Source organism: Arabidopsis thaliana (genome assembly GCF_000001735.4).
Source record: "Arabidopsis thaliana chromosome 1 sequence".
Lineage (NCBI taxonomy): Eukaryota > Viridiplantae > Streptophyta > Magnoliopsida > Brassicales > Brassicaceae > Arabidopsis > Arabidopsis thaliana.
The window spans coordinates 11765805-11789416 of record NC_003070.9 but is presented as its reverse complement, the minus strand read 5'-3'; the positions used below and the strand labels follow the sequence as shown (position 1 = coordinate 11789416).

At 33.4% G+C, this 23612-nt stretch overlaps 8 protein-coding genes, 4 long non-coding RNA genes and 2 other non-coding genes across 23 annotated transcripts; 4 read left to right on the top strand and 10 right to left on the bottom strand.

The window, feature by feature from the left end:
- Positions 1 to 239: 239 nt before the first annotated feature.
- Positions 240 to 902, top strand: AT1G32585 (VQ motif-containing protein-like protein; the record flags this gene model as incomplete). Its single annotated transcript, NM_148502.1, has 1 exon — positions 240 to 902. The coding sequence occupies one exon, from the start codon at positions 240 to 242 to the stop codon at positions 900 to 902; it is 663 nt and encodes a 220-aa protein (NP_683343.1).
- A 228-nt stretch (positions 903 to 1130) lies between these two features.
- On the bottom strand, positions 1131 to 3611 carry AT1G32583 (tapetum determinant protein; the record flags this gene model as incomplete). Of its 2 annotated transcripts, NM_001036051.4 has the most annotated exons (4): positions 1131 to 1651; positions 1769 to 1891; positions 1988 to 3194; positions 3501 to 3611. In NM_001036051.4, 3 exons carry the CDS (start codon positions 2064 to 2066, stop codon positions 1314 to 1316), a joined length of 540 nt encoding a protein of 179 aa, NP_001031128.1. In that variant the 3' UTR covers positions 1131 to 1313. The 2 variants fall into 2 exon arrangements, with proteins under 2 accessions (NP_001031128.1, NP_001322889.1); NM_001333013.1 differs by lacking the exon at positions 3501 to 3611 and having other exon boundaries at positions 1988 to 2066.
- On the bottom strand, positions 3046 to 3125 carry MIR5654. Its single transcript, NR_139113.1, has one exon. It is a non-coding gene; the product is annotated as a microRNA ath-MIR5654 precursor (primary transcript).
- Positions 3380 to 3481, bottom strand: MIR400. Its single transcript, NR_139815.1, has one exon. It is a non-coding gene; the product is annotated as a microRNA ath-MIR400 precursor (primary transcript).
- Positions 3612 to 3712: 101 nt separating the features above from the next.
- On the bottom strand, positions 3713 to 5874 carry AT1G32580 (plastid developmental protein DAG). Its single transcript, NM_102993.4, has 4 exons — positions 4930 to 5874; positions 4742 to 4839; positions 4594 to 4659; positions 3713 to 4132 (listed from the first exon to the last, which is right to left on the bottom strand). The coding sequence occupies exons 1-4, from the start codon at positions 5307 to 5309 to the stop codon at positions 3987 to 3989; spliced, it is 690 nt and encodes a 229-aa protein (NP_174536.1). The 5' UTR covers positions 5310 to 5874; the 3' UTR covers positions 3713 to 3986.
- A 1577-nt stretch (positions 5875 to 7451) lies between these two features.
- On the bottom strand, positions 7452 to 7957 carry AT1G06593. The gene is made up of 2 exons (NR_139112.1): positions 7713 to 7957; positions 7452 to 7551 (listed from the first exon to the last, which is right to left on the bottom strand). It is a non-coding gene; the product is annotated as an other RNA (long non-coding RNA).
- Positions 7714 to 8794, bottom strand: AT1G32575 (uncharacterized protein). Its single transcript, NM_001333012.1, has 2 exons — positions 8676 to 8794; positions 7714 to 7867 (listed from the first exon to the last, which is right to left on the bottom strand). The coding sequence occupies exons 1-2, from the start codon at positions 8685 to 8687 to the stop codon at positions 7784 to 7786; spliced, it is 96 nt and encodes a 31-aa protein (NP_001321731.1). The 5' UTR covers positions 8688 to 8794; the 3' UTR covers positions 7714 to 7783.
- A 728-nt stretch (positions 8795 to 9522) lies between these two features.
- AT1G06587 lies at positions 9523 to 10145 on the bottom strand. Its single transcript, NR_139111.1, has 2 exons — positions 9952 to 10145; positions 9523 to 9607 (listed from the first exon to the last, which is right to left on the bottom strand). It is a non-coding gene; the product is annotated as an other RNA (long non-coding RNA).
- On the top strand, positions 9523 to 10145 carry AT1G06583. Its single transcript, NR_139110.1, has one exon. It is a non-coding gene; the product is annotated as an other RNA (long non-coding RNA).
- A 559-nt stretch (positions 10146 to 10704) lies between these two features.
- AT1G06577 lies at positions 10705 to 11016 on the top strand. Its single transcript, NR_139109.1, has one exon. It is a non-coding gene; the product is annotated as an other RNA (long non-coding RNA).
- Positions 11017 to 11859: 843 nt separating this feature from the next.
- On the bottom strand, positions 11860 to 12652 carry AT1G32570 (uncharacterized protein; the record flags this gene model as incomplete). Of its 2 annotated transcripts, none has more annotated exons than NM_001123928.1 (3): positions 12377 to 12652; positions 11989 to 12207; positions 11860 to 11899 (listed from the first exon to the last, which is right to left on the bottom strand). In NM_001123928.1, the coding sequence occupies exons 2-3, from the start codon at positions 12114 to 12116 to the stop codon at positions 11860 to 11862; spliced, it is 168 nt and encodes a 55-aa protein (NP_001117400.1). In that variant the 5' UTR covers positions 12117 to 12207; positions 12377 to 12652. The 2 variants fall into 2 exon arrangements, with proteins under 2 accessions (NP_001117400.1, NP_174535.1); NM_102992.2 differs by having other exon boundaries at positions 12444 to 12561.
- A 1322-nt stretch (positions 12653 to 13974) lies between these two features.
- On the bottom strand, positions 13975 to 14933 carry AtLEA4-1 (Late embryogenesis abundant protein, group 1 protein). The gene is made up of 2 exons (NM_102991.4): positions 14803 to 14933; positions 13975 to 14702 (listed from the first exon to the last, which is right to left on the bottom strand). The coding sequence occupies exons 1-2, from the start codon at positions 14887 to 14889 to the stop codon at positions 14385 to 14387; spliced, it is 405 nt and encodes a 134-aa protein (NP_174534.1). The 5' UTR covers positions 14890 to 14933; the 3' UTR covers positions 13975 to 14384.
- A 189-nt stretch (positions 14934 to 15122) lies between these two features.
- On the top strand, positions 15123 to 17796 carry FdC2 (2Fe-2S ferredoxin-like superfamily protein; the record flags this gene model as incomplete). 2 transcript variants are annotated; one of them, NM_001160917.1, is made up of 7 exons in its annotated part: positions 15300 to 15524; positions 15887 to 15950; positions 16210 to 16298; positions 16502 to 16549; positions 16749 to 16817; positions 16929 to 16973; positions 17404 to 17448. In NM_001160917.1, the coding sequence occupies 7 exons, from the start codon at positions 15300 to 15302 to the stop codon at positions 17446 to 17448; spliced, it is 585 nt and encodes a 194-aa protein (NP_001154389.1). The 2 variants fall into 2 exon arrangements, with proteins under 2 accessions (NP_174533.1, NP_001154389.1); NM_102990.5 differs by lacking the exon at positions 16502 to 16549 and having other exon boundaries at positions 15123 to 15533; positions 17404 to 17796.
- A 1571-nt stretch (positions 17797 to 19367) lies between these two features.
- Positions 19368 to 21932, bottom strand: LOL1 (lsd one like 1). 7 transcript variants are annotated; one of them, NM_001123927.2, is made up of 6 exons: positions 21712 to 21932; positions 21296 to 21542; positions 20864 to 20986; positions 20663 to 20776; positions 20010 to 20119; positions 19368 to 19864 (listed from the first exon to the last, which is right to left on the bottom strand). In NM_001123927.2, the coding sequence occupies exons 2-6, from the start codon at positions 21372 to 21374 to the stop codon at positions 19826 to 19828; spliced, it is 465 nt and encodes a 154-aa protein (NP_001117399.1). In that variant the 5' UTR covers positions 21375 to 21542; positions 21712 to 21932; the 3' UTR covers positions 19368 to 19825. The 7 variants fall into 7 exon arrangements, with proteins under 7 accessions (NP_001117399.1, NP_564405.1, NP_849742.2 ...); NM_102989.3 differs by having other exon boundaries at positions 21296 to 21932; NM_179411.3 differs by having other exon boundaries at positions 20864 to 21932.
- Positions 21933 to 23612: the final 1680 nt, after the last annotated feature.

The window sequence follows — 23612 nt, the reverse complement described above, 5'->3', positions numbered from 1 at the left end:
AAAAAATGGAAAACAAATTTAAAAGGACAAATATCCTTGTATTAAAGTTGGATCATCTTATTATTGAAATAAATCAAGAACTAAAGTGGGCAAAATCAGGAATTTAAAATGAATTATGATGAATAAAGAACTGTTGTATATATGTGTAATATTCTTACTTATCTCGTGAAGCTTCCTAGCTAATGATTGGCACACTTTCTTCCTAGCGAACGAGTGACAAACATTCTTGTTGTTAAAAAATGTATCAGCGACCACAAAATGATTACTTGAGAGTGAATAAGCGGAAGAGTAACTACGACCAACTAAACGCTGACTCTAACTCCGTACCTCAGCTGGCGCAAACACAACCGCGAGTGCAAGTCTACATCATAGACAAGAACGACTTCAAAAGCCTTGTTCAACAACTAACGAGTCCTCAACCATGTGACCGTTTACCTCAAAACATTCCAAAGCATCAAGATATTAGACCAGAGCCGATAAATTGGACCTCTTCGATTCCTCCCAGTGCCATGGCGGTTCAAGAGGATCCTGATGTCTCATTGTATATGGCTTATCTTCAAAGCTTACTCGAAGAATCATCAGGATCTAATGGAGACCAATTCGAAGAACCTTTTGATAAGTATCATTCTCATATGATGGCTCAATCGCAACCTCAAGATCCTACACAATCAATGCCACAGTCCAATGGTTTTGAACCTTTTCCCTCTTCCTGGTTCAATGGCTCGACCCAAGAAATGCATGGTGCTTCCTCATTGCAATCAACACGAGTTGATTATGAATATCCTCTACCACTGACTCCAAACTTCACATTTTCGTCTATGACTCAACATGAAGTTTTTGGTTCGGATCTAGATAGTATTGGTCCTGATGAGGATTTAGAATTCTCATACGAAATAAATTGATAATTTATTTTTCAATCGTGAAAAATAAATCTAAAATATAATGTTCGCATGATTTCAAATATCATAAAAATCATAATAAATTTTAATTCTTAAAACAAAATAATAAGAGTGGTTTAGAAAGATTTTATAAGCTTATGATTTGAATGTTAAAGTGGATAATTTGGCACGTTCTACTTAATATCGGTTGCCAAAAAAAAAAAAAAAACTTGTACTGTTTGGATGGTACTCACTATGAAGGTTTGTTTTGGCTTATCATTAAATTAAATAACTCTTTCTTGACAATAACATTAGCAACATTGTTCAACTGCTACCTGAAGTTAGAATCTAATCCACTACATGAAGTACAATACCAAAATACTTCTCATTTTTTGAGTCTTGTGGAAATGACCAAACTTGGTATAGTATCTAAAATCAGAAGCAAGAGACTGAAGCAACAGAGAGAGGGTAAGAGAAGCTGTTAGCATATTGAAAGGAGAGTGACTGTCCAGGACCAAGAGGTTGACCATCGTTAACCAGACAATCGTCGTAGTCGAGTCGCCTGAAAACTCGAGGGTTAACCAGTCTGACTGAGCTGAACCAGCCACAACTGACGTGGATCTCTGCTATATTGCAATCCGAGACACAAGAGTTGAAGATCTCAACTGTATATGAAGGAACTCCACTAGGAAGTGGATTTGTTGAGCCTTGAAAGAGAACAATATCATCTTTTGAGCAATCTTGTCCGATTCTGTTGGTCCCATCGCCAATGTCTGAAATTTTGTCTTTAAGGTTCTTAATACATAAAAAAACAAAGAGATTGATCCTAAAACATAAAAGAGTGTTAATAGAACATGTGAAGCCAAACACTAACAGTGTCTATGAATTACCGGGAGAGAGTAGTAGCTTTCTGGAAAGAGCGGTGCGGTTTTCGTTTATGGAAACGAAGCTTCTAGCCTTGAGAGCAATGCTTCTTCTATCATTGGAACCTTCGAAGTCATTGGCCTTCACAGCTGCAACATTGACAATATTCAAATATGGAATTGGTGTATAGTATAAGAAGAAGAAAAAGAGAGAGAAAAAGAGGGAAATTCTAGACAAGAACTTACACAGAGAAAGAGACAGCAACACTCCAAGACCTATGAAGAAGAGCCAATGTTGGAATTTGTAGATATGTTCCATTCTCATGCACAGGCCAAAAGATGTGGAGGCTTCTTCTCTGTTCTAGTAGATATAGAGTTTTTTATAGAGGTATAATACACATGCATGGTGGAGAGATGAGAAGAAACTTAAGAAATGGAAGTTTGTGATTGCATGCATGTCTGCTGTTTCCATAAGGGTATGGACCAATACCCTTTTTCAATCTCAAAATCTATCTACCTCGAGATTCAGATAAACATAACTACTACCAAAATTTTGTTAAAGTTTTGAAAAAAGAGCTGACAAAAAGTGGTTGTCATTAATTAAATAAACAGAACCATAATAAGACCTATCAACAAATGAGAGAGTATCACAAGTCACTTCATTTGGAAAGCAACCTTGCTTACAAAAAGTAGAGAATTATAACACTTTGATAAGTAACAAGTCAACCAAAGCAATCTTATCGTAAGTATATACAATAAGTAGTCTAAGTCTAGTCCAAAGAGAAAAAATGACTGTGGAGCAAGAAAAGAGCTTGTTAGAACTAGAAAGGTTTAGAGAGATGTATAAGCTTTGGTTTGGATAATGATGATTCTCTAGTACTCTATCACTTTGTTTCGATTATCAAAAAAATGTTTCTTCCACACTTATCAATACATTAGAGAATAAAGAAAATTCAAAGTCAGCTACAACAAGATAAGGTCTCACACATATCTTTCCTACCTCACCTCACCTATACTATGTTTGATCACTTTGTCTATAAGAAGATCAATCTACGGTGGAAAGCAATCTTATTTCATAGATACATATAGTGGGAGTAAAGACTCAATTGTAACAAGTATCAACACAGTTACAGCTTCTTTGGTCAAGTTTTGGTATAGAAATGGATAGTGAATCATAGGGTTCCACCTTCCAATATAAGGTAGGATGTGAGAAGCTTGAAACATTTGCATCTGTAATACACAAACCTGAAACCATTTTCGTGTGCTGTATCACCATACAACACTATTTAGAAGGAAAGACTACAAAATAAATCCCAAAGCATCTTCCATTTTAACAGCTATCAATGTTCAAGGCCGGTAAGGTGGAAGATGTTGGGATTTATTTAGTTGTTTCCCTTTCACTTTCTCTAATCCATGACACAAGAAGACAGTGGGACTATAAGGCTGAGAATTCCTGCATTACAAACACACAAAAAGATGATAATATACTAAAAACCAAGAATCCATTTCACGCTTTAGCTGCTGCATATCAACTAATGTTTTCTCTACCTTACCATAATCACATTAACCATCTACCAAAATGCTCTAGATCCTAATATCAAGAAGCCGCACCACAAGAACTATGCTCTCTTTAAGAGTTGCAAAATCCATTCATGAGATTATCATAAGTCACTTCGTTTGAGAAACAACACTTTGCTTACCAAATGTAGTGACTTATAATACTCTCATAAACAATCCTCAGAACAGTTAAAGAATTTACCCTTTTGTTGTTGACACCAAAGAATCGCCATGGATCGATTTTTGCTTCAAGCTGATTCGGATTGGAATCAAAATCCTCTGTTTAGTGAGTAAACTCTGTACGGCGTGCCCTAATAGAATTTGTTGAGTGGAGGAGAAGAGAGTTATTTATAGTCTAGGTAACGAAACCGGTTAAGTCACGGTTTAAACTTCTCAACCCGGTTTAGTCAAATAATTGGAAATAACCGGTGTTACCTAAATATACTCACCAATGGGCCTCACCAATTCAATGATTTGGTTTTATTTTCATAATTCGAGAAAACCATAGTTCAAAGGCCAAATTATGTATATGCAATGATAATAGTTTTAGCCAATTCCAAGTTCTAAAATCCAAACTACAAAGCCATTACATAAGGAGAGAGAGACCTCAAAACAGAAAACATCTGTTGCTTGCAGACACATGAACATTGAACAACAACTTCTGTATGGTCTGATATCAGATTTGGATTCAACGCATGTTCTCTCTTCTTCGGACATATCTGGTCTTGTCGTGGTACTTTGGTTTATCATTGGTTCTCTGGGTCGTTAACTCAATGATCTTTCTCTGTCTCTCTGGAGGACGTTGAACTATTTCTCCATTCACAAACAGCTCAGCTGCACAATACGTTAGAAGAAGAGTTTGATTACGCAGTGAACTTAACAAGTAAACCAAAACAGAGACGCTAGTTTAAAGATTTGACCCTCGAGCTTCAGCTATCAAACAAACAGCTTCTCTATCAAACAAACAGACTAAAGATCGGTGTCAAAGATGACACTTAAGGCTGGAATCAAAATGTTTTGGCTTCTCTACAGGGAACAACTCATGGAACACACAAAAGTGACACAGAAGAGTCTTATGTCTAGTTGAGTGCAGGAAACGGATTCTACTTCCACACTCCACAGTCTTAACATTAACAACGCCTGAGATTTTGTGCTTAATTGAGAGTAGATATATGAAAATTCTAGTTCTAAGCTTAGTCTTGATCGATTATGACACAAAACAGAACACACAGAGAACTACGAAACATAGACTGTGTTAAAGCAATCACTAACAACAGTATTAACATAAAACTCACCTCCGTAATCTTTGTTCTCTTGATCAACATAAGAGTCTGGTAAAATGAAGAGAACACCAGGAAGTCCTGAAACACACACACAATAATCAACAACCATCCATTACATCGCCAACATTACAACAACAACAACAACAACAACAAGACATACCTTCAAGTTTGTTTGATGTCTCTTCATCAATCTCACAACCAAATCCAAAATACCTTTCACACGATACATTATAAATCTTCTTCTTAGCTTCTTCCTCACTGATTAAACAAACAACAAGAGATTATTAATTACAATAACTAAATGCTTCTTCTAACTAATGAATCAACGAAATTGAAAGAAACCCTAACCTGCCGATAATTTTAGCTAGGGTTTGAACATAACAATCAATCATTTGCTGCTTAGTAGCGTTTTCGCCTCCAGGTTTGTCCATTACAATCAACCAATGCTCATAATCGCAGCCAGGAAACAACGGCGCCATCTCAGTGGGTGCTCGGTCGCTGAAATTCGAACCGGATTTTAGAGGAGAGTACGATCCACCGGACCTATCCATTCGAGTTCGAATCGTTGTGAAACGATTCAAGGAAGAGATGAATCCGACGGCATGGGAGAACACCGGGGTTGATCGACGGGAGAGGATATAAGAAGGGGAAGGAGTGGTGGCTCCGGAGGTGGAGATTAAGCGCTTGGTGATGCGTGACGCTGTGGAGCGAGCTAGGGTTTTCGCCATTGGAGATCAGTGAGGTCAGAGTCTGAGAAATGACTAGACTAGGGTTTAAGTGAAAACCATCGAAATGACTAAATCAGATGATTCTTTAATTCTAAATGGGCCAATGGGTTAGCAGAAAAACAAAATGGGTTAATGGGCCGAATCGTTTTATCATAAGTGAAATAAAACCCGTATAGGTAAGTTTTTGATAAATTAATCCTACCATTTCACCGTTTGAGGAGGTTAAATCTGAGAAAACAAAATTCACACTAGGTTAGCTATGGAAATGGGTTTTCTTTTTCGTCTTGGAAAAGGGTTTTGAAATAACAAATGTTTTATTGTTTTGGTTCGAGTGCAATTACAACAAATCTCTATATATGTTAAATAAAAAAAATCAATAATGGAGAGGTGAACATACAATTGTGAGTAAGACATTCGATTAGGGGATTTGCATATGAAGATTTGGAGATTGATCAGAGAGAGAAGTTGGATTAGATGTTTGGAATTTTGGCATTAGTATGAAATAGATGGATTTGAGTTAAGAGAAATGTGTCTCTCATTAACAACCACAATTCTCTTTATATATGTCTTTTATTTTTCTAATATATATGGTATCTCGACTGACTCAAAGTTTCACGGTAAGATTTATGTTTTCCTTAAAATTTTACGTCTTTGTTTAGAATTCACCATTCACGATTAGATTTTTGCAGCATATGACACATACAACTTTTTAGAAGTTATTTCCCAGAACCAACAAATCTATGAAATTATCACAAAAAACTCAGATCAAGGGTATAAATGGGAAGTGTCAACCCGGATTTTTAGTCAAATTATATTTCTCTATAATTGTTTGATTAATAGAAAAACTTTTTTACTAATAGATATGCTAAACATGTACATATTTTGGCAGTTTTATTTCTAATAATTAGTCAAAATATTTTTAAATAGCTTTATTAATAGAAAAAATTTGAACAATAAAATACAAGTAAGGGAAAATAACACATCATATTTGTCTTATGTTTTAATTTTTTTAAATAAAATTAATAATACTAAATATATAAATAAAAGAAAAATTATGTTAAAATAGATTTATCTACATATACATTTTTGCAGCACTTTTATGAAATAAATCCTCAAGTTGGGATTTATTTACCATCCAATGCCATTAGCATTTAATATTTTAACAAATTTCTTCTCAAATCTAAATATAAATCAATTTTGTTACTAAAATTTAGAATTAAAATAAATATATCACAACAATCATTTAAATCTTTTCAAATCTAAAATGTACTACACACTAATATTCTTTTTTAAGGGGATCTATTAGCATTAATGGTATATTATTATTGATATATTTTAACTTTATAAAACATTATTAATATTTATCCTTATAAAAAGATATTAAAATATTATGAGACGAGTTATATAGTGGGACGGGTTTGCATTGATATAACACGGGTTAAATCTTTATTTATTATTCTATCATCACTAATTTTTTTTTACAATATTAATATAAAATTATATAATTTTAATACTAAATTTAAAACCGTAAAATTTAAGATTACTATATATAAATAAAATATTTGCCCCGTGGTATACCACAGGTTAAATCCTAGTAGTATAGTATTTTTGCATTACTAATGTTAGTATTAAAGCAATCTATAACTCCCGCGGGGGTTTGTTTTTAAAATATATAAAATAATATCATTAGTTAAGATAAAAACTTATCTTCTACCAAATTTCCTCATAAATATTTATTTCCTTACTTTCCTCTATATATATCCTTTTAATCCACAAAGCATTAAAGCCTTTTTCCTATATACAAATAGATATTATTCGTCTAAGATTAAGTTTTCAGAGAACACTACAACAACAAGGTGACTGCATCGTTTATTTTCTTTCTATTAATCTAGGGTTCGTCTTCTCTCACTTGCCCGATTGAATCGAACGTTTTGTGATATATTTAATCTGATTTTTGTTTCGTTATATGTTGATTCATAGATTTGAAATCTCCCCCAAAAAAAAACTGCATCTAGAGCCATATTCGATGAATCCTTCAGACATCTCGACCATCTCAAAAAAGATGAAATCAATGTCAATGGCTCACGGTGTTATCCGTAACAATAAGAGATTACTACAATCTAGATATTCTCTTTACCTTTTAGGTCAGTCAATAATATTCCTTACACTAAAGAGACTGATCTCACCAATGAGAAGCAGAAAGATGAGGCTGAAGGACTAGGGGTTGAGCTCTCGCTTTTAGTGGCTGAAGCAATCTTCCTACTATCTGATGACATATATTCTATGTTACTCTTAAGATAATATTGAAGTATACAGGGAACAAAGAAAGAAAGAATCCAACACAAGTGAAAAAAATATTGATTAATGTTATGATGTTTATACGTGTTTGAAACATATATCAAACCTAAGAATGGAGTCTGTCGGTATGATGGGAAATCCACTCAGCTGATCAACGTGTCTACCTATCATTTCGCTTACGGGATCAGGAATTTGGAGCGCATTGTTTTGATTCTCGTAAATGGTGTGCCACCATTTATTTTGAAAACTACAACCAAGAGCTGAAGAATATAGAGGAGAAGTTGAGTTCTTCCAGAATTGTTTTAGAGGCGAATGGATTTGCGAGAGAAGCGATGGAATCTAACATTATTCATTTGTGGAAGTTTTAGAAGGATTGGTTGTCAACTCTTAGGTTGCAAGTAGTTGTAATTTTCCGAGTTCAACACAAATTTTCATCACTTATTACTCTAATTGTGTAAGTAAACAAATCATGGAAGCAAGCAAGTTGTGTAAAGAAGCTAGCAATGAAGGAAAAAAGTGAGAAAACAAGTTTAGCATGTGATTAAACAATGAAACGAGTAAGGTGATAAAGAAGGAAACATACAAATAAGTTAAACAACCAATGAAGAGATGTTTTAGAGGCGAATGGATTTGCGAGAGAAGTAATGAAATCTAACATTATTCATTTGTGGAAGTCTTAGAAGGATTTGTTGTCAACTCTTAGGTTGCAAATAGTTGTAATTTTCCGAGTTCAACACAAATTTTCATCACTATTACTCTAATTGTGTAAGTAAACAAATCATGGAAGCAAGCAAGTTGTGTAAAGAAGCTAGCAATGAAGGAAAAACTGAGAAAACAAGTTTAGCATGTAATTAAACAATGAAACAAGTAAGGTGATAAAGAAGGAAACATACAAACAAGTTAAGCAACCAATGAAGCAACTAAGTAAACAAAGATCAAAGAATCCAAGAATCAAAGAAACAAAGAAACAAAGAAGAAAACATGTTCAATCACTATAGAATTTTGAGAAGTCTATTAGCTATGAACAAAAGAGACGATAACTTCTGTGACTGTAGTGGAATAATATACCTGAAACTGCATATGTTCTGAGCATGAACTTAATGGAAAATTTGCTTCTCTTTAAGTAATTTTCAAGCATCTTCCCTGTTGAAATCACATTTATTAACTAGATCCGATATACAAAAATATGAAAGATCATAGTAGAAACAAGAGTATTAAATTTAGATACCTTGATGCCTTCATGTTCCTCATACTAAAACCACATCACTCTCTGCTGCTATATTGATCCCCATTCCCCACTACCTACTTAACTAAGGAAATCCAATTGAAACAACATAATATCATCACCATGTTTATCTCAGAAACAACGACAAATTTTGAGAAATATGGATGCCAGGAAGCAGAACCAATTTCATAGATATTTTTTCTTGGAGATAACTGGACCTTTCAAAATCTTATTTCACAATCAAACAAAACAAAAATGAAAATCAAGTAAATTCTCACTTTTACAGTTTTAAGGAAGACAAACTATTTGTGTGAAAATGGTATTAAACACTACAAATGCATGATCAATCTTACTTACCAGTTTAACCACCCCATATAAGTAACATGTCCAATTATCAGACGGAATAGATTGGTGCTAGTACAGTCACAAGGGCTCTAACAAAACAAGAATGCAGCCATAATCAGCTCCTTTCTTCTTCCTTGCAAAATTTAGTAAATCACAAACTTTAATTTCTTTCTCACTGAAATTGTGCTATATATTTCTGTCTACCACAATTGAGCCATATACAATGTGAGAATGCTAACAACCACAATTGAGCCATATACACTGTAAAGTGAGCCACTAGTCTGCTGAAATTTTAACACTATTTTGTTAGCAATTTGTCTTTACTTTGAAACGAAAAACACTGATCCAAAGAGGCGATAGGAGGATAAACTATATGTAGTGACCAACAAGCAGAATAAGCATGTAAGATACTTTGGTGAATGGTGATATACACCTAGACAACCATTCATAAAGGACAATGAAAGCGACTGGATGAAAGGGAAAAGCTAGTAAGATAGCAAAGTCATAGGCTTCCAAAAGAATGTAGACAAGTGATAAGCTAGTAAGATAGCAAAGTCATAGACTACATACTTTCAGACAAACTTAAAAAAATCGTAAGAGGTTTCTTTACCTTTAGAGTCAAATGAAGAGAAGTTAATCTTTTACTCATCCAGGTTATAGCCCGAGAATTTTCTTCAATATGCTGAAATTTTGTCATCCTACACCCCGAGATTTCACATTCTGTCATACAACAAGAGAAATAGAGAAGGTGTAAAAATGTAAGGCTATTATTTACCCGCTTCTTTTTTCTTCAGTGTTCTTCCAATTGAGCAAGTTGTTGTGTATATTATCTCTCCTGTTTGGCTATCATTGTCTTCTCCTTTTCCCTACATGTTAATTTACAAGAAGGAACGTCTCATTAACAGTAGTCTCATTAGGGGATTGTTGGCTTACCTAGCTTCTCATATCGCATATAGACCTCTCCATGTCCTCCTCAAACTCTAAATTAGTGTCGACCAAGCAGAAACACATGTTCATTAGTTTCATTAAGAAAATGAAAGAAAACTTTAATTAGACACCAAACACACTACTGATCTTAAGAGTATGAGAACACTAAGCGATATGAGAAAGGTACTTGTAGATAACTTTAATTTTTGATATGTCACTTTTTAGTCTTCAGAAAGGTACAAGGAGCTGACGTGATCCATATTTGCAGTGTCAGAATACCTTGTAAGGATGAAGCTATCAAAAATTAGCCCATGACAAAATTTTGGTCTACAATACACAGTGCCAGAAAGATATACAAGATTGTAAGATTCAGCTATAAAACTAACTCAACTTACCGAGAACCATGAAGTTTGTTTCATCTTCTTCTGGAACAAAAGCAAGAATATGGTCACAATCGTTGGATGATTTTCTGTTCATCTGGGACAATAAATGACAAAATCATCTGTCTAGATACCAAAATTAATGATAGAAATCAACTGAATGATTCAGAGGAACAAAAGAAAGAATATCTATATCAAACGAGTTTCATATCTAGAATACCTTTGTCGGTTGGTCTGACTTTATATTAATCCATATCTGCGGCATCGCATCAAACTGTTGAACTTTGGGGAAAAAACACGGAATTCAAACCTTGTGCCAGAGAATCCATGAGGCAGTTCAGAAGATGGTGGCAAGTAAATGCGAGGTCTCACTCAAACCCTGACAATTAGAACCAACAATTAATTGGAGAGAATAATGATCATAGAACTTGATAGTAAGGTTATTTGATAACAGTTATTCCACATACACTAAAGAGATATTCTATGAGGTAGCGACATTCGCGATCGAAAGGAATTTTTCTTGACAGACGCTCAATGAACCAAATAATGAACTATGTAAGCAAAATGCATATTTTAATGGAAGATAAAATGAGACAGTTACTGAGGATAGAAAAATAAAGAAGCAAACAAGTAAGCAAGGAATCAAGGAAGCAAGCAAGGACACAAGGAAGGAAGCAAACACACAATGAAGTAAAAAGATAAACCAAGGAACACTGGAAATAATGCAAGCAATTCATGAAGGCAGAAAAACAAGTAAGCAAAGAATCGGACAAAGAATCAAGGAAGCAAAGAAGTAAACAACGAATCAAAGAAACAGAGAAGCAATAATGAATGTGTACAAGGAAGGAAGCAAACACACAATGAAGTAAAAAGATAAACCAAGGACACTGGAAATAAAGCAAGCAATTCATGAAGGCAGAAAAACAAGTAAGCAAAGAATCGGACAAAGAATCAAGGAAGCAAAGAAGTAAACAACGAATCAAAGAAACAGAGAAGCAATAATGAATGTGTACAAGGAAGTATGCAAGAATACATATGTGTGTATGCATAGATGAATATATGTATATATGCATGTATGAATGTATGCATATATGAATGCATACAAGTACATAAGCAAAGAATTACAGAAGAAAAATAAGGAGACAAGTAAGCACACGTAAGGGACTGACGAAGTAAATGACTAACCAAGGAATGGAGTAAGAAAATGAGGAAGCAAGCAAATAAGTTAACAAAGAATCATGTATGTAATGTATGTTATGTATGTGTGCATGTATATCAATGCGTTCGTTAAGTGATTGTGAACAACCCATATAGAATTCTCTGAAATTTGCTGCTGCAAAAAGAAAACTGAAAGAGCATCAAATCCAAGAAAAAATCAAAAGAACCAGCATAAGAAAGAGATTGAAGAGAACATACTTGAAAAAAAACTAAACCAAAAGATTAGAACACTGAACCGGAGGCACAGCGATGCACAAAACCAGTTTATCTCCGATTGCCACTTTACCAGTCACTACCACCGCTCCTCACAGCGGCCTCCGGTATATGCCTTTTCATATCAACCACCGCCTCCTCTACCGCCGCTTCTTCATTCACAGTGATGCTACTAAGGCCATCGAGCGTTTTTCCATCCATCTATTCATTAACATCCCTCAAAGATTTATCATCTTTGAAAGTCACGAATCCTAATCCATTTCTATTTCCCAGTCTCGAGATCGTTGATGATCTGTCAAAACCAAATCACGAATCAGAAAAAAAAACTACCGGAGAATGTATTGAAAGCGTAAAACCACATAATCACTCGAACAAGACTCATAAAATTCAAGAAGATTTAACGTACCAAATTGGGAAAAATAAAAGTAATCGTAATCGAATCAAGTAACAGAGAAACATACATCGGAAACAGATTCATCGGAATCGGCTCGACTGAATCTGGAATTTGGGAGACCGCTTATAACTGACCTTAGAATCGATTAGCCTAGCCGAACTCAGAGAACAACCTTCCTAGATCATCATCGCCGGTGACCCAAGAAACGCCGCCGCAAAACCACCGTTACTCTTCGACAGACTTTTCAAAAATGAGAATTTGGGGTTTTCAAATACGAGATATTAGAGAGAAACTTGTAGTAGAAGCTTTTCTTCTTTAAACGGCTTTTTAATTTCCTTTGCTCTAAATTCCAATTTTATTTCTGTTATATAGAAATTTCAAAATTCAAAATGAAAGAAAAGACCGCCCATTTCGAAATTGAAAATTCGAATTCCATTTTTTTTTTTCTTCATCTAATTCGAATTCCATCTTTGTTTACGTTACGCCACAATTGTGATGTGCACAAAGTTTGGTTAAGTAACAAATAAATCCAGGATTTTCATATTTTGGTTTAGTAAAGACCTGAAATCTTTTTGGTTAAAGCTTAACCACCGTTGATCCCATGAACAATTTTAGACTGGTTCAGTGTGGTTTGACCTTTGTTCTAAGTTCGCAGAGAATCTTATAAACAACGTGTCGTTAAATCCTCTTTTGCAATACCAAAACGACAAACATTTGATGACTGCATATACGAAACGAAATCCATAAGCAATTTACAAAGAAACATATTTGAGTACTTTTTTCTTACAGTAGGACAAACAAATAGTTGAACTGAACAATGAGATTCTTTTATATATAGAACCGAGCTTGAGGTAGTATATGGGTATGCAACATAATCAGAAGAAACGAACACCATAGTTTATTTCACGCAGTTTCTCATTCATCACCATAAGCAAACACTTTGATTTTTTTCATTCCAAACCAAAAAATGATCATTTTCATGTTGCTGTTCTTTTAAATAATCAGTGGTTGCCTAATATTTTTTTATGTTCCACCTTGCACTAAAAGATTAGTTTGGACTTCGGAGTACTTCTTATCATTTGACTTTTGATTTTTGTTTCAAATTTCAAGTTTTGTTTTACAAACGTTTTCATGTTTCTTCTTCATCATAATGTTTGGAAATGGTTTTTTTTAAGAGTAACAGATTTATTCATTTTCTTCTTCTGTCTTTAAGATAAGAAAAATAATAATTTCTTTTTATAAATAAAATAAGATTCTCATTCGTAATTTCCATTATTCTAATATTATTGTTTTTAAATCAATTAAGCTTTATCAATAACAGGGTTTTATATGATTAAATTTTGTTAGTAAATCACACCATATTTTTATATATTTTGAAATTTATGTTTAATGTTTAATGTTTTCTGATTTTGTTTTTATATATGTTTTGGTTTTCACTAATTTTATATCTAAAATCTGAATTTTCGTTAATGTAACGAGTCTAAATTCTGATTTCACTAATGTCTCAATGGCCAATTTTTTACTAAATTTGTAAAATTCTGATTTCACTAATATTCCACAAATCAATCTCTAAATGTATAATTAAATTACTAAATAACATATTTTTACGGATTATATCTTAAAAACCAAAAAGTATAATCATATTACTTTAATTTAAACACTCAACACAACTTTACAATATAAATCAGCTGACACCAATTTAGTATTTAGGTTCTGAAAACGCATTTTTCTAAATAATTTTGGCCGGAGGAAAAACTTGTCAAGAATGGGATCCGGTGCTAAGGGATTGTACTGGTTTTCCCAGGTTTATAAGTGCAAACTTTCTATTAAATGAATGATATACTCAGAAAGTCAAATGGAAGTGATGTCGTGAGTCGCGCACGCTCTTGACATACAAGATAGTGCATGGAATAACCAAAATATTTATCAACAAACGTGTACGCAAAGTTGCAAACATCAACTCAACGCTTAATCACTTAATTTTAAGCACATGCCTAAGAACTAAGAAAACCACTAAAGGCCCCACACGTATAATCAGGTTATTTTTTTTTATTTTAAAAAGATAGTAGGTCGGATTAGTAGTGATGATGATTATGATGTCCCGTCGGAGGATAAGTCGGATGATAGGTCTGAGGAGGCACTGAGGTAACTCCGGTAGGATTATGCCCGTAACCGTGTCCCATAACCGGTGCGGGAGCCGGTACAGGCGCTTGTTGAGGCACGTGGGGACCATGATCAGTAACATGGTAGTGAGATTGCTTAGCCATAAGCTTGTCTTCCGCATGAGCCGCTTTAGCCATGTGCATATCCATATTCGCTTCTGCTTCCTTCGCCTTTCTCCGTTGGTGCGCTATCTCTTTCTCCTCTTTCGTCCTCGCCATCGCCCGCTCTGCCTGCACGTCATTAATATTTGAATCAATCAAACAATCCATAACTATTTAATCATATCAATGATGTTAAACGAAATCATTAGCATAATTCTAAATTTAGAACCTTCTCATCAGCTTTTGCTTGACATATCACCATCTTCTCCTTGGCTGTACTAGCCATATCGCTTATCTTCTGTTTCGCCGATTGCATATTTTTTTTCTTTAGTTTTCTGTTTCTCTAAACTCTAACTAATTACTCTTGAATGATTCTTATTCGATTTAAATAAGGAAATGTATGCATGGCTTCGTCGGTCCAAATGGGTCACATTAATTCCACGTGTTATTAATGTCGCCACGTGTCTTGTTTCAATTCCCAGCTTTCTATCTAGTTGCCACGTAGAGATGCTTCGCTGGCCTAATCTGATATCCACGCACCGCCTCTACCGGATTTTGGTGGTTTAATTGGCCGAATTTTGTAAACCGGAAAAGTTTTTGGTTTGTATTTCCGGTTTATGATTTAGCAGTGGAATGGTTGATTGGTCTCTTTTCTCAGAAACACTCTCTTATCTTCTTCAACCTCTCGACTAGTAAAAGCCGCGAAAATCAAAATCCTCCAAAACTATGGCTCTGATTTTGCCCTGTACATTTTGTACTTCGCTTCAGAAGAAGAATTTTCCGATTAATCGGAGATATATTACGAATTTCCGTCGAGGAGCTACGACTGCGACGTGTGAGTTCCGGATTCCTGTAGAAGTTTCCACTCCATCAGATAGAGGATCGTTGGTTGTTCCTTCGCACAAAGTCACTGTTCACGATCGACAACGAGGAGTGGTTCACGAATTCGAGGTTCCAGAGGTTAGATTGGATAAGTTATACTCTAGATTTGCAATGTATGCTCTGTAGTTTCGAGATTCAAATATATTTTATGGCTTTGGATCTAGGATTCGTTGGCTATAGTTAATTTTGATTCTACTTAGTTTTTGTTTCTCTCTTGCTTCCATTTCGATGTTCGTTGCGCCTTAGAGGAGGAAATTAGAAGGAATTTGCTGCTTGTGGCTCTTTTGGTTTAAGCAAATATGAATTAGCTTGTTGTAGTTTTGTAACTATTCTTACGTCTGGACATTGTGTAGTGTGGTTGATATAATCGTGTTGTCTGGCTTATCACTGGTTTCCGTTCGTTGATATGTGGAAATCTATTTGAAATGCAGGATCAGTATATATTGCATTCAGCTGAATCTCAGAACATTAGTCTTCCGTTTGCTTGCAGGCATGGTATTGTTCTCTTGATCCATTTCAGTTGGTTGTATATGTTTTCTTGTCACCTACTCGTATCATATATTTGAAGCTTTAAATGTGATGTAGATCAGTAGATGATTAGGATAAGCCAATCACTAATGGAGCTATGTTAGAGCTATATGCATGAAAAAAATGTTCCTCTGAGATTTACATGTTGAAAGTATGCTTTGGCTAAGCGCTCAACTTAGTGATGTGTCTACTCTACAATTTGAGATTTACAATCTTATGTGGGCAGGTTGTTGTACTAGTTGTGCTGTACGTGTAAAATCTGGAGAGCTGAGGCAGCCTCAAGCATTGGGAATATCAGCAGAACTGAAGTCCCAGGTAATAATATCCCTTTACCTTAGGCTTTAGGGAGGTAGGTTTGTGATATGGCCAGAAACACAAGTAGGCTGGAACTACATAGACAATTTGTGATGATGATAGTCAGTGTCTGTTGGAAAACTAGGACCAACTCTTATTGAATCAACAAAACCAATGTGAATGTTTTAACTAATCTCTCAATTGCAAGGTTTTATTATCCTAAGCGAATCTCATCGCTTGACCTTATACAGTGTCAAAAGACTTACCTAACTGTTAGCGTTTAGAGAATGTTTTTATGTATTATAGGGGGAGCAACTTCCTCTTCTTAGAAATCAATTATATTGAAGCAAAGGTTTTAACTCTGAGGATAGTAATAAGTGTGCTAATCATTAGCAAAGTATAGTGATTTTGGCACTTAAATCTTGATTTCAACTTTATTTTGCATTTAAGTTCTGTGGCTTATACATGCAGGGGTATGCACTTCTTTGTGTGGGTTTCCCCACATCTGACCTTGAAGTAGAAACACAAGACGAGGACGAGGTAACTCATTATAAGAAATAATCTTCTGAAAATCCAAGAATTGCTGCAACAATACTTGTATTCTCTCATTTAATTCTAGTTACGCTGTTCTAAATCGTATGGCATACACAGGTCTACTGGCTACAATTTGGAAGATACTTTGCTCGTGGACCAATTGTAAGTTTTCAGAGCAAGCAATTTCTTAGTTCAATTTATTGTTACAAGTCCTCTAAATCATATAAATCAACAATGAGTAAGACCACTAATGGTGAAGTATATCTAGATAAATAGATAGACACTGGAATCCGTTAAGAAACTTAGGGCCTTTGGTACTCCAGATATGAACATAACATGCAACTACATATATTTCAAAAGACTAGTGGTGAAGTGTATCTAACTCAATCGATGGATAGACTGTAATCCGTTAAGAAACTTAGTGATTTATTAATTTTAATTATAGGCCGTTCACTAGGACTAGTAATGGACTTGATGTTGTCAAAGAGATCAAACTTACCATTATTCTTATCAGGATTCAAAATGATTTAAAGTTCTTTTAAGTTTTCCTTGGCATTGGGCTTTTAACAGTTTTATCGATGTTACATTGCAGGAAAGAGACGATTACGCTCTTGAACTCGCCATGGGAGATGAATAGAAACCAAAAGAAGCATGTAAACTGTAAAGTGGCAGACTTTCTGTATTAGAGGTGACTAGTGAGTTCAACTTTCTTAGTCCTGAATATCGTGGTGCATCCTCGTAAATCTCTTACTGAACTCAACGATATTCCGATTAAACTTCTCAACAATTCAACATTTCATGAAAAACTTTACAATCATTTAACAATAAACTCCAAATCCGAAAACAGTTTTGTCTGCATACCTGTAGCCTCTAGTTAATTCTAACCTTTGGTCCTAAGTAATGGTGTCAATAATTCATTTTTGGACATGGAACACATATTAGTGGTCCATGTGAGAAGGAAAGGTAATGCTTTTGTGACCGTAAGAGATGATGATAACAATGTGGGCATATGAAATGCTTTTGGTATATAATGCTTTGTTCCTTTGTTATCTACCAAACTTTATTCTTATGCATGTATAAGATTACTAAGAAGGTCTAGAACATTGCATAGAATATGCCTCTTTGATATTTTCTTAGAATTGGTCTGTTTTGACAAAACGACACTGAAGTTGAAAACCGATTGAAAAACACTCACCAACCTTTTCTGACATTTCTGTAGTGATATGTTCCTGTCTCAACCTGTGTGTGAAAAAACCCGATAATTTTGGGTCTGATTTAGTTTGGCAGTTGCTAAAAGCTGTCAGATTTTCAATGGACTACTCCATGTTTGATGTACTTTTTGAGTATGATACATATTTCATCTTAGAGTAATTGGGTTCCGGTTTTTTTTTTTTTTTTCGCTTGTGATTGTTCTGTGTTTGTTTTAAAGTTCATTTGCTTTACTTACTTTTTCTTTGAAGCAAAATATTACATTTTTCATGATTTTCAAAATAAATGACATTTCAAATATTAATGTCGATTTTCAGGAAAAAAATAAATATAGAATGTGTTCCTTGTCAAAATGAATTACAGAAATATAAAGACAAAAAAGGTTACTTGAAATTTTTCTTTTTACAAAATGTTAAACATTTATCTTTTCTAATCTATGAGAAAAATATAAATCGGCATTTTTATATTGAAATTCTTTTCGTTTTTTTATAATATCATTTGTTGAAAATCTTGAGATGAGTTTTTACACAAAATAAAATATAAAATAAAAGCATGTTTGTGTTAGCAATAATTTTGTTAGGTTGTGTTATAAATATCGTTTTGGTGTACCATTCTATTGACATTTTTTGTATGCCAGATTGGTATGGAACAAAAGTTGGAGTATTTGATATGGTCAGAGATTTTAGCCATTAGTTTTTGGTAAGTGACGTGACAATGACAGGAAATGTCAAATGTGTATCGATAGATTTGGCTGCCGAAATTCTTGAAATATTTTTCACCTTTATCTATAAGCTTAGTAGCATTTTGGTTAATTCAGATTAATTGACTAGTCCAAAGTAAATCAAGAGATATCTATTTCAAAGTCACATGGATCTTCTTCTACGTAGAACATCAGACAAAGAAAACGAAATTAAATCTTATCCTTAAATAAATCTCCAAGCAAAATGTTCAAATATATCTATGTCAAGAATCTTGCCGTGATCCAAAGAAACGAAAAGACATGCGAAAGACACTTAAACCAACCAAAGATCAAATCATAGATGAACCCGTGAGTGAAGTCTACCCCAATTATCCATAGACAGATTGCGTGGAATTATTCAGACTTTAGTCAATATCGAGGGACAAAACCTTTTCGGGTTCTGTTTTATTTATTACATATTCGTCCCATTGTTTTGTTGTATCACGATTAAGTTTTGTTTGGTTTATATACTTATTAGAATGTCCCACATCTATAATTCTACTCTAATATATAAGGTTTATTGATCTCTTCATTCCAAACCACATTCTAATAATACTTTATAGTTTTTTTGGTTCAACAATTTATTTTTGAGACTATCAAGTATAAAGGTTTCTTACATGTATTTTCATTTGTAAGTTCACTTTACATTTCCAAATTTTCTTAGCATATATATTTTGATGAACTTACAAATGAAAATTGTCACCGACGTCCTTTGTGCTTTAAAATGCTTGAAAAGGATCGGAGTATGCATAAGCATTTAAAACAATCTATTTTTTTCATGCATAAAAAGTCTAGCTTTGATTTCTGAATCACTCTTACAAACTGGTGAATCAAATTTTTCTTAAGAGAACAAAACAAAAACCAAAGAAGAGAGATAGCTCTATACAAACGGACAAAGAGACCAAAGTCAGAAATTTCGACGAATTACATATTTCATTTACTTCCGAAAATGGTTTCAAACTCATCACTGCCGGATTCTTGATCGAAGAGAGAGTGAAAAAGATTTGATGCTTCCTCTATATTGCTCATAACTCAATATGTATTGATAGGTAGATAGATCCAAGTTTTAATTGTTAAACTTCGAATCAGTCGTGCTCGTTGAACCCTACAAGCAATTATCAAAACAATAGCAACCAAAAATAAAACATTATATAAAGAAACGTTCTGATGTTAAAAAAAAAAGAGAAGTAATTTTGTTAGTTTGCGACTGATTTAAAACCGATCTTTTTGGATAAAGAAAGAGAACTAACCCCAACAGATGTGACAAAGTTACAAACGGCACATTTCACTGATCTTGCTCCATATTGATACATTAGTAGCATCATGCAGTTTCCGCAATTCACATGCGCTACTTGGTTTGCTGATTACATTTGCAAGACATGAAAGTTATTAATACACTTAAAACCGAAATGTTTTAACAACCTAAACCTAAACATAAACAAGACCTGCAAAATAAATCCAAAATTCGGTTTAATTATCTTATATCTCAAAATCGAAACTAAACTAGACCCACACATATATAAACAAACCTAGTTTTATTGTTTTATCATAAAAACCAAAACTCAATATAATTTATTGTAAAAAGTATTTTTGAATAAAAACACATAATAAACTAAGCAGAACATATAATAAAATATTTTTTCCTAGTTTGCAATATAATCTGAGTTTAAATCCTTACAATACATATTGTCGATAAACGACAACATGTAATAAATTTGTAATATATAACGACCTCGATCGTAAAAATTAAAAATATTTTCATTTTGGATTTGGTTTCTTGTATATATTCCCTAAACCACAACCCAAACAAAAACAGTCAATAAAAATCTGATTAAACACCAAATATAAAGATCGATGTTTTTTGTTTAATAAGTAATATATAAAGATCAATATGCATGTAAACCTTCGAGGGCGAGATTAACAGTGTGACAACAAGAACATTGAACACTTGTAGCTCCACGAATGTACATTAAGAGTGTATGACATCCTCCACATACCAACTGTGCCATCTCCGTTCCTGCATTGCCCAATCAGTTATTACAAAACTCAAAGATCTCTTTAAGACTTTAACCAAACTCTTTTGTTATGGTTTAAAGGATTTTACCGGGCGGAGGAACGGCCGTGACGGCGTTACAGACGGCGCAACAGACGGAGGTTGCTCCGACGGGATACATCAGAAGGTTTCTGCAACCTGAACACACTAACTGGCTCTGCCCACTTGTACTTCCTACAAATCTCAAGTTGTTTTTATTTATTTTTTTAACCAAAAAAAGTACATTCAAATGGATTATGAACACATGTGAAATAAATAAATGTGGTTCTGGGAAAATAATTGAGCAATTTTTTCCCATGAAGAGTAAAACAAATTGGGAATCTGAAAATATTTGATTTTTCCAAGTATGCATGACCAAAAACAATCTTGTTTAATAAAGCCAAAAAATCAATCTTATAAGAAACTAAAACTTTTGTAAAAGAATATGAAAACAGAGGATCTTTTTGGATTAAAAATAGCTTGTCCATTTAAGAAAGATTTTACCATTTGCCGGAGGAGTGTTGTACGACGGAGCCAGTGCCGGTGCCGGAGGTGTTGGATATGGTGCAAGAGGGACTGGCATTATTCACTCCAAGAAGAATTGCAATATTTTTTTGGATAAATCTCTTCTCTCAATCTCTCTATTATATAATAATGGCTTCTCCTCTTTGTTGATTTTGTTAGTGACTTAGAAGAAGAAGACACATCCTGTGTTCTTCATTTCTTCTCCCATTTCCTCACTTTCATCAATCTATACTAGCAAAGAAAATAAATCTAATAATTCTTCTTAGGAAGGAAATAAATTATTTTTTAAGAGGAATATAAATCTTGACTATTTTAGAAAATGAAGATAAGTCTTAACTATTTATAAAAGGAAAAAAATTCAATGTTTGAAACTTAAGAAACATGTGAAGACTAACTTTGGGGTCACACCATTGCCATGAAGCTCTTTGACTAGAGACTAATTGTAGAATCTCGTTTCGATATTTTTTTTGCAGTTACATAACGTTTGGGTGTATATGTGTGTGTTTGTATATGTGTATGTATTGGGACTTGGAAAAAAGGAATGTGAATTGCGAAAACTTCGAAGATTGTATTATTATGACATTATGTGAGGAGTGGGGCAAACACACACCCTCTTTTGCAACTTGCCTTTATCAGTTAAATAGAGGGTATATTAATGAAAAATTGAAATAAAAAAAAAGAAAAACAAAAAAACAAGTTTTTTTTTTGAGAATCTGAAGTTCTAGTGGCAAAATAGGCAAATTTCTTGAGAAAAAGTATATTTTCTTGTAAAAGGTTATACTTTTTCCTTGTAATAAACAAATACTGATATGATTTTTTTTTAAATCTTCCTTAAATTTTGTTTGTAGACAAAAATATTTACAGAAATCACATTTAAACTTAATAATTTATATGTAATATAGTTTTATCATATATGTGATAACGGTGTCGCTTTGTCATTACTCAGGTTCATATCCGCATAGTGAATATGTAGAATTGGTCTTCTAGACATGTTTATTATACAAATATACACCACTTAATTAGAAGGGGTTGCACTTAAACTAAACTAATATAGTATAGAAAAACACATATTAGAATAAAAAAAAAAAAAACAATTTTAACTTACTTATTAATTATTGCTAGAAAAAAATTGCTTATTATTATTTAAAAGTCTTGAATTAACTTTATAATAAGAAAATAAATTATTTCTTAGAGTTTTTACCAATATTATATAAAAACTTAATTATAAATGAATCATTTTCTGTTCTAAATAACTTCCTATAACTCTAAACTAATAGTAAGTTTATAAATTCATTTTTCAATCTATATTTTTGAAAGTCAACAATTTTTTATTACTTTTGTTTTGGACGACAGACAATTGGTAAATACTAAAAATTATAAAATACATAGAAAACTTACAAAATCTATCTTTAAGTAACAAAAAAAACTCTAGAAATATTATTTTTCTGAATTATGAGAAGTATTTTTTCACGATTTAAACGTGAGTTATCTTTTTATTTTTAAAGATATCTTGAAAATTAAGTATTGCTTTTTAATGCATATTATTGATCCATGGGACTCTTACATGTAAATGGATATGTTACGATGATATTTTAATTTAATATACTATAAACGATAATCGCTCGTCGACAAAAAAGATGAGCACGGAAGTTAAACTTTCACCTTTCTGCAAAAGTTGAGTTTAATAGACATGTTTGTTAATATATATATAAAAATACTGTAAACTCTGATCAAATTAGTACAATATTTTTCAGTTATCATATTCAATATTTTTTCTCTTATCAAATACATCACATTTGTTAAACTATCTCACGTAAGAAATAGGTATGCTTTTTTTTTTTTTTGATCAAAGAAGAAATAGGTATGCTAAGTTAATAAAAAAAACAATATTTGCCATAAATCCAAATTATCAAGGGCCAGACTGAGGCAACAAATAAAATAAAACTTACTATGGGTCATGCACACAGGAAATTCAGTTACCCAATCAGGGGAAATTTAGTTTCTCTCTCTTTTGTTGTTGTACCAAACCGACAATTTATTGTTTGGCAGTTCACTCAATTCTATAGGCTAAATCATAAACGTGAACTTTTATGTGCATATACACATATGAAAGATATAAACATGGGTAAGGGTAACAATAACTGTGATTATTAGGTTGGATTTCATATCGAGAGCAGCTTTAGTTTTGGTTTGCGGTTGTCTAATTATTTGATGGGGCCAATTTCTATAATGCCAATTTCTATATTGTCTTTCTTTTTTCTTATTCTTCTTTATTATTTTGTTATGTCAACTACAC

Excerpts from the sequence above, each read along its gene's own strand:
- LOL1 (NM_179411.3), bottom strand. The coding sequence starts at position 21,164 with ATGCATACTTGGAAAAATCAAATATTTTCAGATTCCCAATTTGTTTTA. Across the intron at positions 20,777-20,863 it reads CACGGCCGTTCCTCCGCCCG|GAACGGAGATGGCACAGTTG; the intron begins GTAAAATCCTTT and ends TGGGCAATGCAG. Across the intron at positions 19,865-20,009 it reads ACTTTGTCACATCTGTTGGG|GGTTCAACGAGCACGACTGA; the intron begins GTTAGTTCTCTT and ends AATTGCTTGTAG.
- AtLEA4-1 (NM_102991.4), bottom strand. The coding sequence starts at position 14,889 with ATGCAATCGGCGAAACAGAAGATAAGCGATATGGCTAGTACAGCCAAG. Across the intron at positions 14,703-14,802 it reads AAGCAAAAGCTGATGAGAAG|GCAGAGCGGGCGATGGCGAG; the intron begins GTTCTAAATTTA and ends AATGACGTGCAG.
- AT1G32580 (NM_102993.4), bottom strand. The coding sequence starts at position 5,309 with ATGGCGAAAACCCTAGCTCGCTCCACAGCGTCACGCATCACCAAGCGC. Across the intron at positions 4,660-4,741 it reads GACATCAAACAAACTTGAAG|GACTTCCTGGTGTTCTCTTC; the intron begins GTATGTCTTGTT and ends TGTGTGTTTCAG. Across the intron at positions 4,133-4,593 it reads AGAGAACAAAGATTACGGAG|CTGAGCTGTTTGTGAATGGA; the intron begins GTGAGTTTTATG and ends CGTATTGTGCAG.